The sequence below is a fragment of the Zingiber officinale genome, chromosome 1A (assembly GCF_018446385.1).
Source record: "Zingiber officinale cultivar Zhangliang chromosome 1A, Zo_v1.1, whole genome shotgun sequence".
NCBI classification, from domain to species: domain Eukaryota; kingdom Viridiplantae; phylum Streptophyta; class Magnoliopsida; order Zingiberales; family Zingiberaceae; genus Zingiber; species Zingiber officinale.
In genome coordinates this window covers 165,315,540-165,327,345 of record NC_055987.1, presented here as the reverse complement: position 1 = coordinate 165,327,345, position 11,806 = coordinate 165,315,540, and the positions used below count along the sequence as shown (strand labels likewise).

General features: G+C 40.1%; 1 protein-coding gene across 1 annotated transcript; it reads left to right on the top strand.

The window, feature by feature from the left end:
• Positions 1-14: 14 nt before the first annotated feature.
• LOC122012071 (B-box zinc finger protein 32-like) lies at positions 15-711 on the top strand. Its single transcript, XM_042568529.1, has one exon. The coding sequence runs from the start codon at positions 69-71 to the stop codon at positions 606-608; it is 540 nt and encodes a 179-aa protein (XP_042424463.1). The 5' UTR covers positions 15-68; the 3' UTR covers positions 609-711.
• Positions 712-11,806: the final 11,095 nt, after the last annotated feature.

The window sequence follows — 11,806 nt, the reverse complement described above, 5'->3', positions numbered from 1 at the left end:
CAACTTTATTTACCTGTTCCCGTTTATAAAAAGGTGGCCTTTCTTTGGAGTCCGACCACGGGAGACCGATGAAAGCGGCTCGGCGGCGGCGGAGGGTGTGCGAACTCTGCGGCGGCGCGGCCGCCGTGCACTGCGAGGCGGACGCGGCGCATCTCTGCTGGTCCTGCGACGCCCACGTTCACGGCGCTAACTTCCTGGTGGCGCGCCACCTCCGCCAGGTCGCCTGCACCGGCTGCGGCGCGCTCGATGATGACCGCCTCTTTGCTGGCGCCGGATCGCCCGCCCCGATCCGATCGCTCTGCGGATCCTGCGGCGGAGGCGCGGCCGCAGCGGCAAGGGGAGCGGTCGTGGTCGCCGACGAGGAGTCGGACACCGAGTCGTGCGTGTCCACGGCGGAATCGGCGACGGCGGGGAGGCGGAGGGCGATCGGGGGCGGGCGGGTGGGGGCGAGGGAGAGAGTGCGGCTGGCAGCGGTGGCGGTGTGGGGAGACGCGAAGCGGCGGAGGAAGGGGGAGATGGTACTGGCCCTGAGGAGATTGGAGGAGGCAACGGGCGCGCTGGCGGAGGTCATGGCGAGAGCCGGAGCCATGGCCATGCCGGAAGGTTAAGAAGAGCGTCGTTCATGATCTTGCCTTTTCTTCATTTCTTTCTTTCTTTTTTTCTTTCCTTGTTCGATGAATCTTGTAGTATAAAAAATCCCTAATTTCTCTATGATCTGGAATTAACCTTAAAAAATCCCTGATTTCTGTTTTCGAAAATTATAATTTACCTTCTCAATTTTGTTAACCATGATTATAAAAAACAGAAAAGAAAAAGAAAAAAGAAAAATGAAAAAGAAACGATGAGAATTGAGGGGGCGTTTGGTTTAGGGTAATAGGAGTGGGGAATGGGAATGAGAATCATTGATTCCCATTGTTAATGTTTGGATTATAGGAATAGGAATACAAATAAGGGAATGAATCCTTAAAATTGGGTAATAACTCATTCCCATGTACCTCCCCTTCAATGAGCCATTACCCTATTTTCATCAATCAAAATATTCCCTTATTCCAAAAATACCCTTGACTTAAAACTAAATTTTTCTCCATTAATATCAAATATCAAAATATATTTATTTATTTTTTCTTTCATATCACTTATCTCTCCTTATTCTCTCTCATTATATTTTCTCTCTCATCATTTTATCACACTTTCTCTCTCCTTAATCTCTCCTATCACACTCTCTTTCCTCTTTCTTTTCTCATTACACTTTCTCTCTCATCATATTTTCTCTCTCCTCGATCTCTTCCATCGCACTTTCTTCCTTCTTTTTTTCCTCATCACACTTTCTCTCTCATCATACTTTCTCTCTCCTCAATCTCTCCCATCATATTCACTATTCTTTTTTTCTCACCATATTTTCTCTCTCCTCAATCTCTCTCATGACACTCTCTCTCCTCATTTTTTCTCACTATATTTTCTCTCTCTTCATCCTCTCTTATCATACTTTCTCTCACATCATATTTTCTCTCATCATGCTCTCTCAAATCACACTTTTTTTTTTCATTTTATCTCATCACACTTTCTCTGTCTTCATTCTTTCTTATCACACTTTCTCTCTCATCATTCTCTTTCATCATATTTTTCTCTCACATAGCAATTGCGATAACATCAATATCTGTCCGTGCTAAACACCTAAGACCGCCATGTCATAGCTGGGCCCGTATTCACCGTGATTTACTCCCTCTCATACTTGTGGGGCCGGGGTGAGGGGGCCGCTGGGTTGGCGGTTCCAACCTTTTTGCATCATATTTTTCTCTCACATTCATCTTTCTCTCATATCTAATTTTTTCTCTTATTTTCCTTTAAAGGTAAAAAATGAAACTTTGATTTATTCCGATAGAAGATATACAACTAACCAAACATTGCTTTTAAGAGTGATATCCATGCTCATACCCATTCCCATTCCATAATACAATGATTTCTATTCCGATTCCTATTCCTAGGAAAGAACCAAACGCCCCCTGAAAACGCCAAATTATCACTCATATCCATTTATAAATAGACTTCCTCTTTCCCAACCCGAGGCTTTGGGCCGTAGCTCATCGACGCAGACAGCGATGTGATTGCGGAGCGAGCGAGTCCTTATCCGTGTTATCCCAACTTAAGGAGCGCTGTTGTCCCACGGAAGTTTCCACTAGTAAATCAAGAAGCGGTGCTTCCGGAACTCAGGTGTAGCAGTTAGGTCAGTCACGGTTAGGTGAGTCAAACAACTAACTAGTTAAGCTTCGAATCAACTGTTGACATACTACAGAGTTTTTTTTCTCGGATTTTGTCTCTAATTGGTGTGCGATGCCTCCTTACTGTCGACTAGTGCTTTTTTTCGAGTGTTACTTGCGACCTTGACACCTTGTAAACAAAATGTCCCAAGCTCTACCCTTTTAGTGGAAGCCACAATTTTGTTAAATCAATTAGTTACGGATCCTCTCCGGAAATCAAAGAGATGGATATTGGGGGCGTGACATTCTTGTTAATTTCTGGTGGACTTCGCTCCCGCTTTTGGTGAACTTTGCTCCCGCCTACAACACAAGCAGCGTCAGTGCCGAGCCAGGAAAGGGGTCCTGGTGATGATCCTCCGACGCTCAAGTCAGTCTTCGGCGAAACAAGAAGAAACAAGAACTGTAGCGCAACAGTAAAAATTGCTAGAAAATACACCTCTACCGATGCTTGGACCCCCTTTATATATGTCAGTAAAGTGTCCCTCAGACAGTATCTTAACAGGCCAAGTATATCTCTGAAGTGACAATGGAAGCTTCCGCCGTATAATTTTCTGTCTGACCATGTCGCCTGTCAGCGACACTAGCTCCCAAAAGGATGTCGAAAGATATCCTGCTGTGTCTATTGCTTGGCCGAGCGGAATGGCCGGTCGGCCGGAATTCCGCTATACCTGCGTCGTCTGCTATCACGCCGAGCGGGATAACCGCTCAGCTGAAAGTCCGTTGTCGCGCCGAGCGGGATAACCACTCGGTGGGTAGTTTACTGTCTGCGTGCTCAGCTGATATCGAGTCTGTTACTAGACTGAGCGGAGGAGCCGCTTGGCTCGACTTTTGCGCGTCCTTTGAGCATCGATTTGATTACTCCCTGTGCCGAAGACGGTGGGTCGATGCTTAATCCCCGATCGACGTATGACTCGCTCGACCAGCCAACACCGCCCACCCGTTGACTATGACTTCCACCATGGCAATAGGGTGGGACCCCTCCTAATCACCGCATCACAAGTCTTCCCTTCAAGTCTAGTCGAAAGAGGTTGTAGACCGACTAACTGGACCATTGTGTGAGATGATTCCTGTTGGAGTGTATACTGAAAGCCTAAACTTTTGTAAACATTTGTCTTGAATAAAGAATCACATTTGGTCAAATCATCTACATTTGTTTGTAGTTGTTCAATTAATTTATATTGTAGATAACATAGCATGTGGTGTCATATGCAGAAGATAATGTTATCAGTACCTTATAAATTATAAACAGTAGCTCACGACCAAAATGGAAAGGAACAAACCATTAGAAGGTCGTAGTGTAATTAGGTATCAGTTTATCTTGACTGTATAATTACACTAGTACACTTAGAGTGTATTGAGTAGGACCATTTGAGGTCGTTTCTTTTATACTGATTTTATAAAGAAACATAGACCTCGGTTATTATGGAAGTGTGTGCTCTTAATCCTAATATAATAACAAGCACATATATTTGATATTTATTTCTTTAATTTATCAATGGGTGAGATTTAGTTCGATGAATCAATAAGCCCGATAAGTTGGGAAATGGTATCACTTATAGTGTGTGTTGTTGATTATAGAAGGAAACTGTGTCCTAGAGATACTAGGTTGATAATGTCCCCAAGAGGAGCTTATAAGGATTGTCATGTTAAACCCTGCAGGTGGACTTAGTCTGACATGACGATAAGGTTGAGTGGTACTACTCTTGGACTAAGATATTAATTAAATGAGTTGTCAGTAACTCACTTAATTAGTGGACATTCGATATCTTAAACACAGGGAGACTAACACACTCATAATAAGAAGGAGCCCAAAAATGTAATTTGGGATTGGTGCGGTAGTTCAATGATAGTTCTCTAGTGGAATGAATTATCATTGATAAAAATAAGTTGTGTGTTAGGCGAACACGGGATGCTTAATTTTATCGGAGACCAAAACCAATTTCTCCTCTCGGTCCCTATCGTAGCCTCTTATTTATAGAGTCTATATCCACGTATACCCACCTTCTATACCCACCATTGGGGTCGGCCAAGCTAGCTTGGGAACAAGCTAGGGCCTAGGTATAAGATTGGGTGGCGGCCCTAGCTGAACCCAAGCTAGTAGGGCCAAAAATAAATTAAAAAGAATTTTAATTTTAATTTTTATTATGTGGAAGAAATAATTTATTAAAGAGAATTTAAATTAAATTATCTCTCTTGTAAAATTTACAAAAGATTAAAGAAAGAGATTAGATCTCTTTCCTTATTTGTAGATTGGTGAGATATTTTATTTTCTCTTTAAAAATTATTCACATGTTGTAAAATTAAAATTATAGAAATTTCTTTTATTAACCATGTAGAGATTTTTAAAGAGAAATTTTAATTTTAAAATTTCCGGAAACAAATTAGGAAGTTTTAATTGTTGATTGAAACTTGTCCAATTTGTTCTCCAATGATGTGGCCGGCCAATGTAGATTTAATTGGGAAATTTTATTTTATTTTTCTCAATTAAATCATGTCAAGGAGATTGAGGAAATTTTATTATTAAATTTTCTAATTTGCCTAGGCCAAGGAATATAAAAGAAGGGGTGAGGGTGCCTTCATAAAACACAACATCTATTATTTCTCTCCCTCTTTTGTTCCTTGGTGTGGCCGGCCATCCTCTCCCTCTCTTCCTCTTGTGGTGGCCGAACCTCTCTCTCTCCCTTGGAGCTCTTGTGGTGGCCGGATACTACTTGGAGAAGAAGAAGAAAAAGGAGAGAAAGCTAGCATCTCTTGGAGCTTGGTTAGTATTTTGGTTTTTTTTTTCTTGGTGAAGTTTTCCTTTGTGGCCGAACCTTGCTTGGAGGAGAAGAAAGTGGTTAGTTGTTTCTCATCTCGGTAGATCGTTGCCCACACAACGTCCGAGGTTAGAAGAGGAATACGGTAGAAGATTAAGAGGTTTTTCTACAAGGTATAACTAGTAATTTTTATTTCCGCATCATGCTAGTTATTTATGGAAATAATACCAAATACAAGAAGCTTACGTTCTAGAATTTCGAATATGTTTTTTCGATGCTGTGTTCTTTTGTTTTTTCTTTTCCTTGTGATTTGATTGTTCTCTTTGGTTAACCTAAAGTTATTTTAGGAAATTAAATATTAGCTTTCTATAAAAGGTTTTGTCTAGTCGGTGGTGGTTGCTCCCATATCCAAGAAGGTCATGTGCCTCGCCACGTCAGTACTGGGAACCAATTATGGAAACTAATATTTAATGGAATTAATAACTTAAGGAGACTTGGGTCAAACGTGTAAAGTTCCGCAGGAGATCCAAGTCAAAACCTAAAAGAACAAATAGATTAAGTTTTGGATCAAACGTGTTAAGTTCCGCAGGCGATCCAAAATTTAATTTAAAAGAACACATGGTAGCTAGGAAAAGGTTCAGACCTTTGTACAAAATTTTTGTACAGTGGAACCTATAGGTTTTCCGAGTAGCAACCAACAATTCCCTCCCGATCGACCTTCGTCGCTATATGGACTCCGATTAGGATAGGCCCGATCCTCGCCGATCGGCCTTTTGAAGCTTGCCGCTCGGTCATAAGCACACTTCCTCAATCCGATCAGACGGACAAAGGTTTGTACTTGTAGAACTTTTTCCTCGGTCTGTCTCGGGCGAGCGCGGACTAGGCTGACGTCACCTAGATTTCTTGGGAATCGTGTAAATCTCCGCTCATTAAGGCTGAACATGTTCCCACGTCTTCCTTAATTGTCGACTTGTGATGGTGCGCCAAGTGTCACGCCCACAGCCACCGCATGCCTGACGTGACAGGCGTGATGTGATGTGTTGACGATTTGAATTCAATGGTGAGATATTGGCCTGGGTTTCCGTGACCTAGATCAGACGACCCCGGTCGACCGAGCCTGGGTCTTATAAGCCCGCTGCGCGGCTTCCTTCGCACACTTCGCGTGTGAGTTCTCCGACGACCGTCTCTTTGTGCTCCTGTGCGATCCTGTCTCCGGCGATCCTCTGCGCCTCTCCTTCGGCAACCTCTGCTTTCTCGGCGCCCCTTTTTCATGTAAGCTCTCTCCCCATCATGTCTGCTTTCTATTTGTTTTGGCCTTTCTTTTTGTTCCGACAGTATTCAAACGATCCCTCTTTCCCTTCGATCGCATTTCTTCACCTTGTTCCTCTATTCTTGCGATGGCCAGCTTTTCTCAACCGCCTACTCCTGTCCCTGGATTCTGGTACTCGTCCATGGAGTCTAGGTTTGATGGGGGTGACACTGAGAGCCTGCGTGAGGCTTTTGAAATTCCTTCAGATCATCAGATCATTTTGCCTTCTCCGTTCGATCGACCCAATTTCCCGTCAATCGACTTCCTTTGTTTCTTCCGCGACAAATTTGTTATCGGTCTGCGGTTTCCTCTTCATCCTTTCATTTCAGCGGTTTGTAAATACTGTTGGATTGAAAAGCGCTAGAGGGGGGGGGGGGTGAATAGCGCTTGTGGCTTTCACTTTTCATTTCGTAAAATCAACGAGTAAATGCAGCGAAAATATAAAACACAAACAACGCAAACACCAAGTCTTTTTTTTGGTTCGGAGCTTGGGGTGACTCCTACTCCAAGGCTCATGCTCGTTGAGCGTTTACTTTGGGTAACAACTATAATCTCACAAATATGACAAGAGATTGTTACAATAAAACTGTACTAAAAAATTATACCGACAACAAGAAATTGAAACTTCACAGCTTCGGGTCGTCGGGGTCTTGTTATAGCTCAGTCTGATCGTCTCGTTAGAAGTGCGCTGAAGAAAGATTGCTTTTTCGATGTTCTTCTCAGCTGCTGGTCGAGACTGGCTGATATAAGCCGTTGAGGGCGCCTTCAAGGCCCTTGAGGGTGCCTCCATCACCGACGGATTCGCAGCGTGGATAAGATCCGCAACTCCCGCAGCTTATCCTCTTGAGGGTGCCTCTAAGGCTGTCCGAGGCGTCTCCAGCTCCTTTGGAGGGCGCCTCCAACTCCGTTGCGTAGACTCCTCAGTCCTTGCACCCGTGGCGCCTCCAAGCTCCACGGAGGGCGTCTCGGGTACTATTCATCCGAGGCAAAACTTGCTCTTTTGTCCCTGCAAGATATGTTAGTCCCAAAATACCAAGCATACCCTGCAACACAAAGTTAGCACATAATAATAACATAAACATAAATGTTTGACAGTCACCGGATTGTTCGATTCTGACTTCGGAATTCCGACCGGAAACCCTAGGTCGAATCGACGCTTACTGTTCCCTCACCGGGGAACGCGTCCTCACCTACTCACTCAGGAGAATTTACATGTTGCCAGTTGATCTTCCAGACCAACTGGACTTTTGCTCAGCGCTCGAAGCTTCTGGTATTTATGCTGGTCGTCCGCTCCACGATCCGCCCAGACTTCCACCCGGTTCGCGACACCAGGATTTCAACCTAGGGTTACCATCCCCTAGGATTTTGCCCGAAGCTCTCGACCTGCCAAGACTTTCCACCTAGGATTTTCCCTTTGCCTAATCACAGCTAGGACTTTTCTTTACCTAGGGTTTATCACCCCCTAGGACCTAGGGTTACCACCCCCTAGGGTTTTCCACCTACCTAACTGCAGCTAGGACTTTTACCTAAGTACACTTAGAACTTTCCTGCAATATCATTCAAACATGCTAGATCAAGAGACAACCTAACTTTAAACCCTTTGACATAATCAAAACGCAGGTTCAATCGTCGGATACTTTCTGCACCAACAATCTCCCCCTTTTTTATTATGGCAACACGGTTCAAAGTTAAATAAAAAATATAACAGTAGTATAAGGAATTTTAAACATAAGCATAAATGAGCATAAATGCAATAATGTAAAAACAACTTTCTTATGCTCTTCAAAAAAACTTCCTTATATTCCCCCTTACTTGACTTTGACTTTTCTCTCCCCCTTTAACATAAATCAAAAATAAAATAAGTAGAAAGAATGTTGTTTTAATAACTAAAAATAGTAAAAATATTACTCTATTTAACCTTAAGCTCCCTTGAAGGGTAGCTTCCCTAAACATTGTCAAAGATTTACATAGTGAAGGACTTAGAAATTGTAAGAAAAAACTTGGTGAAAAAGTCCTTAATTGAAAAACTTTAGCTTAAACTTAGCTTTAAAATGATTGGGTTGCGAAAATACTTTGCGAAATAACTAAGTCTGGAAAATAAATTGACTAAGTTTTTTTTAAAAAATTTACTTTGATAATTACTTAGCCAAGTTTTAGTTAAAAAAAACATAGCTGAAAAGGATTTTAATAAACAATTTAGGACCTTAGCTAAATTAGATAAATTTAAAATTTAAAATTTAAGTTTATGACCTCCTTTTTTTTTTTTAAGAAAATTTTGATAAATTTATTACTTACCTTTCAAAAGATGTGGAAAAAGACACATGCAAGTAGTTTAAAAAGATTTCATAGAAAACTTAGTTAAGTTAAAACTTTTAATCAAAAGTTTTGATAAACAACAAAAAAAAAAAAAAAATTCTGTTTAAACAAAAAAAAAATATTTAAACACTTAAGCTTTTAAAAAAATAACTGTTTAAACATTAATAAAATTGAAGGTTTGAAAAATACTAATAATTTAAAAAAAAAACTAATTAAAAAAACTTTCTTACACTCCCCCTTGATTAATGTCGACCAATTTAAAAAAAAATATTTAAAGTCCTAGAGTCCAAGCATGTAATTTAAAAACTTAATGATTATCATATATTTTTCTAATTTTTCATCTCACACATTCTAAATTATCAAGCATGTTCAGCTTATAAGTGAGTGTGAGAAGGAGTTAACTTTATTTTAAGTTTAACAATATTTAAAAATATTGAAATTAAAATTTAAAATATAAGTTTGAATTCTCAATCAGTTGAAATTTTAATTTTTTCAAATGAGTAAACATTTAAAATTTTGAATATTTTGAAAATATATTAAAAATTAATTAGGTTTGAAATTATAATTTGAAAATATGATTTGGAAATTAATTATCATTAAGATTTTGAATTAAATTAATTATCATATGATTTTGAATTAAATATAATTTGAAAATTAATTATTATATGATTTGAAAATTAACTAAGATTAAGATTTTGAAAATTTAATAATTAATAATTTGAAATTTAATTATGATTTGAAAATTATAATTTTATAAATAATGATTTTGAATTATAAAAAAATAATTATAATTTACTTTTGAAATCAATTAACCTTTTGAAATTATGATTTGAAACTTAATAATAATTAACTTTTTGAAATTAATTAAAAATATAATTTAATTATGATTATATATTTTGAAATTAATTAAGTTAATTTAATTGAATTAATTTGGAACTAATTTAAGTCTAGGTCCATCTCACTCTTTTCTAGATTTTCAATCAGGGAGTCTTAGTAGATTTGTGAGATGGTTGAATTAATCTTCGATTTAAGTTATGTCTAAGGATTAATTTACATTTGGGTTAGATTCAGGTTTTTCAATTGATCAATTAAATATACATTTCAAAGATTGACTTCCAGACTGTGGCGAGAGACTAGACCTTCTTGGATATGGGATCATCCACCACTTCTAGACAAAGCCGCTTAAAGAAATTGGATATTTAACTTTCCTTTTGAAATCCCTAGATCTAACTAGTCAAGTGTAAATTACGCCTAGGTCCTTATCTAGCCTAGTCTAAGCATACATAGTTAAAAAGCAGTAAATCAAACATCAAACAATTCTTTCTATTGATACAAATGGTCTTTCTATTGGCTCCTTCTGAATCATAGCCTCGATAGGGTCTATCAAGGTAGTGGATTTGATCCTTGGGGACCCAATATAGTACAAGTCCAACTTGATTAACCAAGTTTGACTTGGGGACCCATGCTTAGACCATGATTCTATTTGATATATTTATCATTGAAAAATACGATTTGAATTTTTGTTTACGCTTAAACCCAAGTCTGGATTTATTGTAAACGACACTTTGTTTTCCAAGAATCAGATTAAGATTCTTGGAACCCAACATGAACCATTCCAATGTGTCTTTAAGTTCTTTAAGTTGAGTTTTCAAATTAGAATTTTCTTCCTCAAGTTGTTGGACTTGAGTTGAGCTTCCAATTTGAACTAGCTCAGTCAAAGGACTCGAGTTAGTCACTTCCTTAAGGGTTGTTACCTCCTTTTGGAGTGACTTGACCCGGACGTTGGATTTAGCCAATTTATTTAACAAATAAGGAACTAAGTTTTGTAAATCGTCTAATTGAGTCCCGATGAATAGAGAACTTACAGTGGGTTAGGTTCTTTGGAAACGGATACGGATCCGTGGCTTCGCTTGGACTTGATTTCTGATTCGCTCTCGGTTTTTGAATCGGACTCGGTTTCTGCAACATGTGCTTGTACTGGTAGAGGGAGAAAGCTTGCTTGTTCTTCTTCGTCAAATTCAGATTCGTCTGATGATTCAGACCACGTTGCCTTCAACACCTTCTTTCTTCGTTGCTTCTGGTTTGGACAATCCGACTTATAGTGCTCCTTCTGGTTGTAACCATAGCAGGTAACTCCAGTCTTGACCTTCGAATTTGATTGAGTCGCCTTCTTCTTTTTGCACATTTTCCGTACGAGTTTTACTAGTTCAACAGTAATCTCATCGTCGTCTTCTGAGTTCAATTCGTCTTCGGACTCAGGTTCGGTTATTCGCTTTGCTTTAGGTTCCTGGGTTCTACTTGTACCTACAATTAAAGCAATACTCTTCTCGACTGATCGAGCATTAATTTGTTCATGTAATTCAAATTCAGAAAATAATTCATCAAGTTTAATTAAAGATAAATCCTTGGATACCTTGTAAGCATCTACCATGGACGAGAAGAATAAAGAGGCCCGGGGCCTCACCCAAAAGCTTAAGAAGGCCAAGGATTTCCTGATCGCCGAGTAGAACAGTCGCTTGGTGGAAGAAGCGTCCCTCCGCGCCCAAATTGCCTCCACCAAGGATGAGCTGGAGGGCTCCCAGGCGTCATTGAGGATTTATCAGGATGCTTAAGAGAGTAGGTTTGAGGCCATGAAGCAAGCCTACATCTGTTCGGATGCATTCTGCGATAAAGTCACCGATCGGGCCCTTCGACTATTTGACTTGGCGATCGAGGGGATGATTGATCAGCTTCGTAAGGGGGGCCACCTGCCGACCTCTATGACCAGCAAGGTCATAAGCTGGGACAAGCTTACAGCCGCGTTGCTCGACGACATACTGGATTATCTCGAGTGAGGCATAGCCCTGTAATGTGCAATCCTCAAGTCTTGTAAAATTTCTGAAGTTGAAGTGCATGTTCGTCCGCTCGGACGAGCTTTATCTCCTTGTATGTTTTTTCGCATCCTGCTTATTTGCCAAAGCTCTTAACTTTGTTCATCATTTTTCTAATTCCCAATCAGCTCGGAAAGTATTTTAAAAAATAGCATCAAACGGTCGCCCTGTTCCGAAGACTTCAGATTTTTGGTCGGCTATTCCCCGATGCATGTCCGTTCAGTAAGCTTTCGAAGACTACTTGGCCCCGTACAAGGAAGAGAAGGGAACCTTTATGCCCGATCCGACCACTTGACT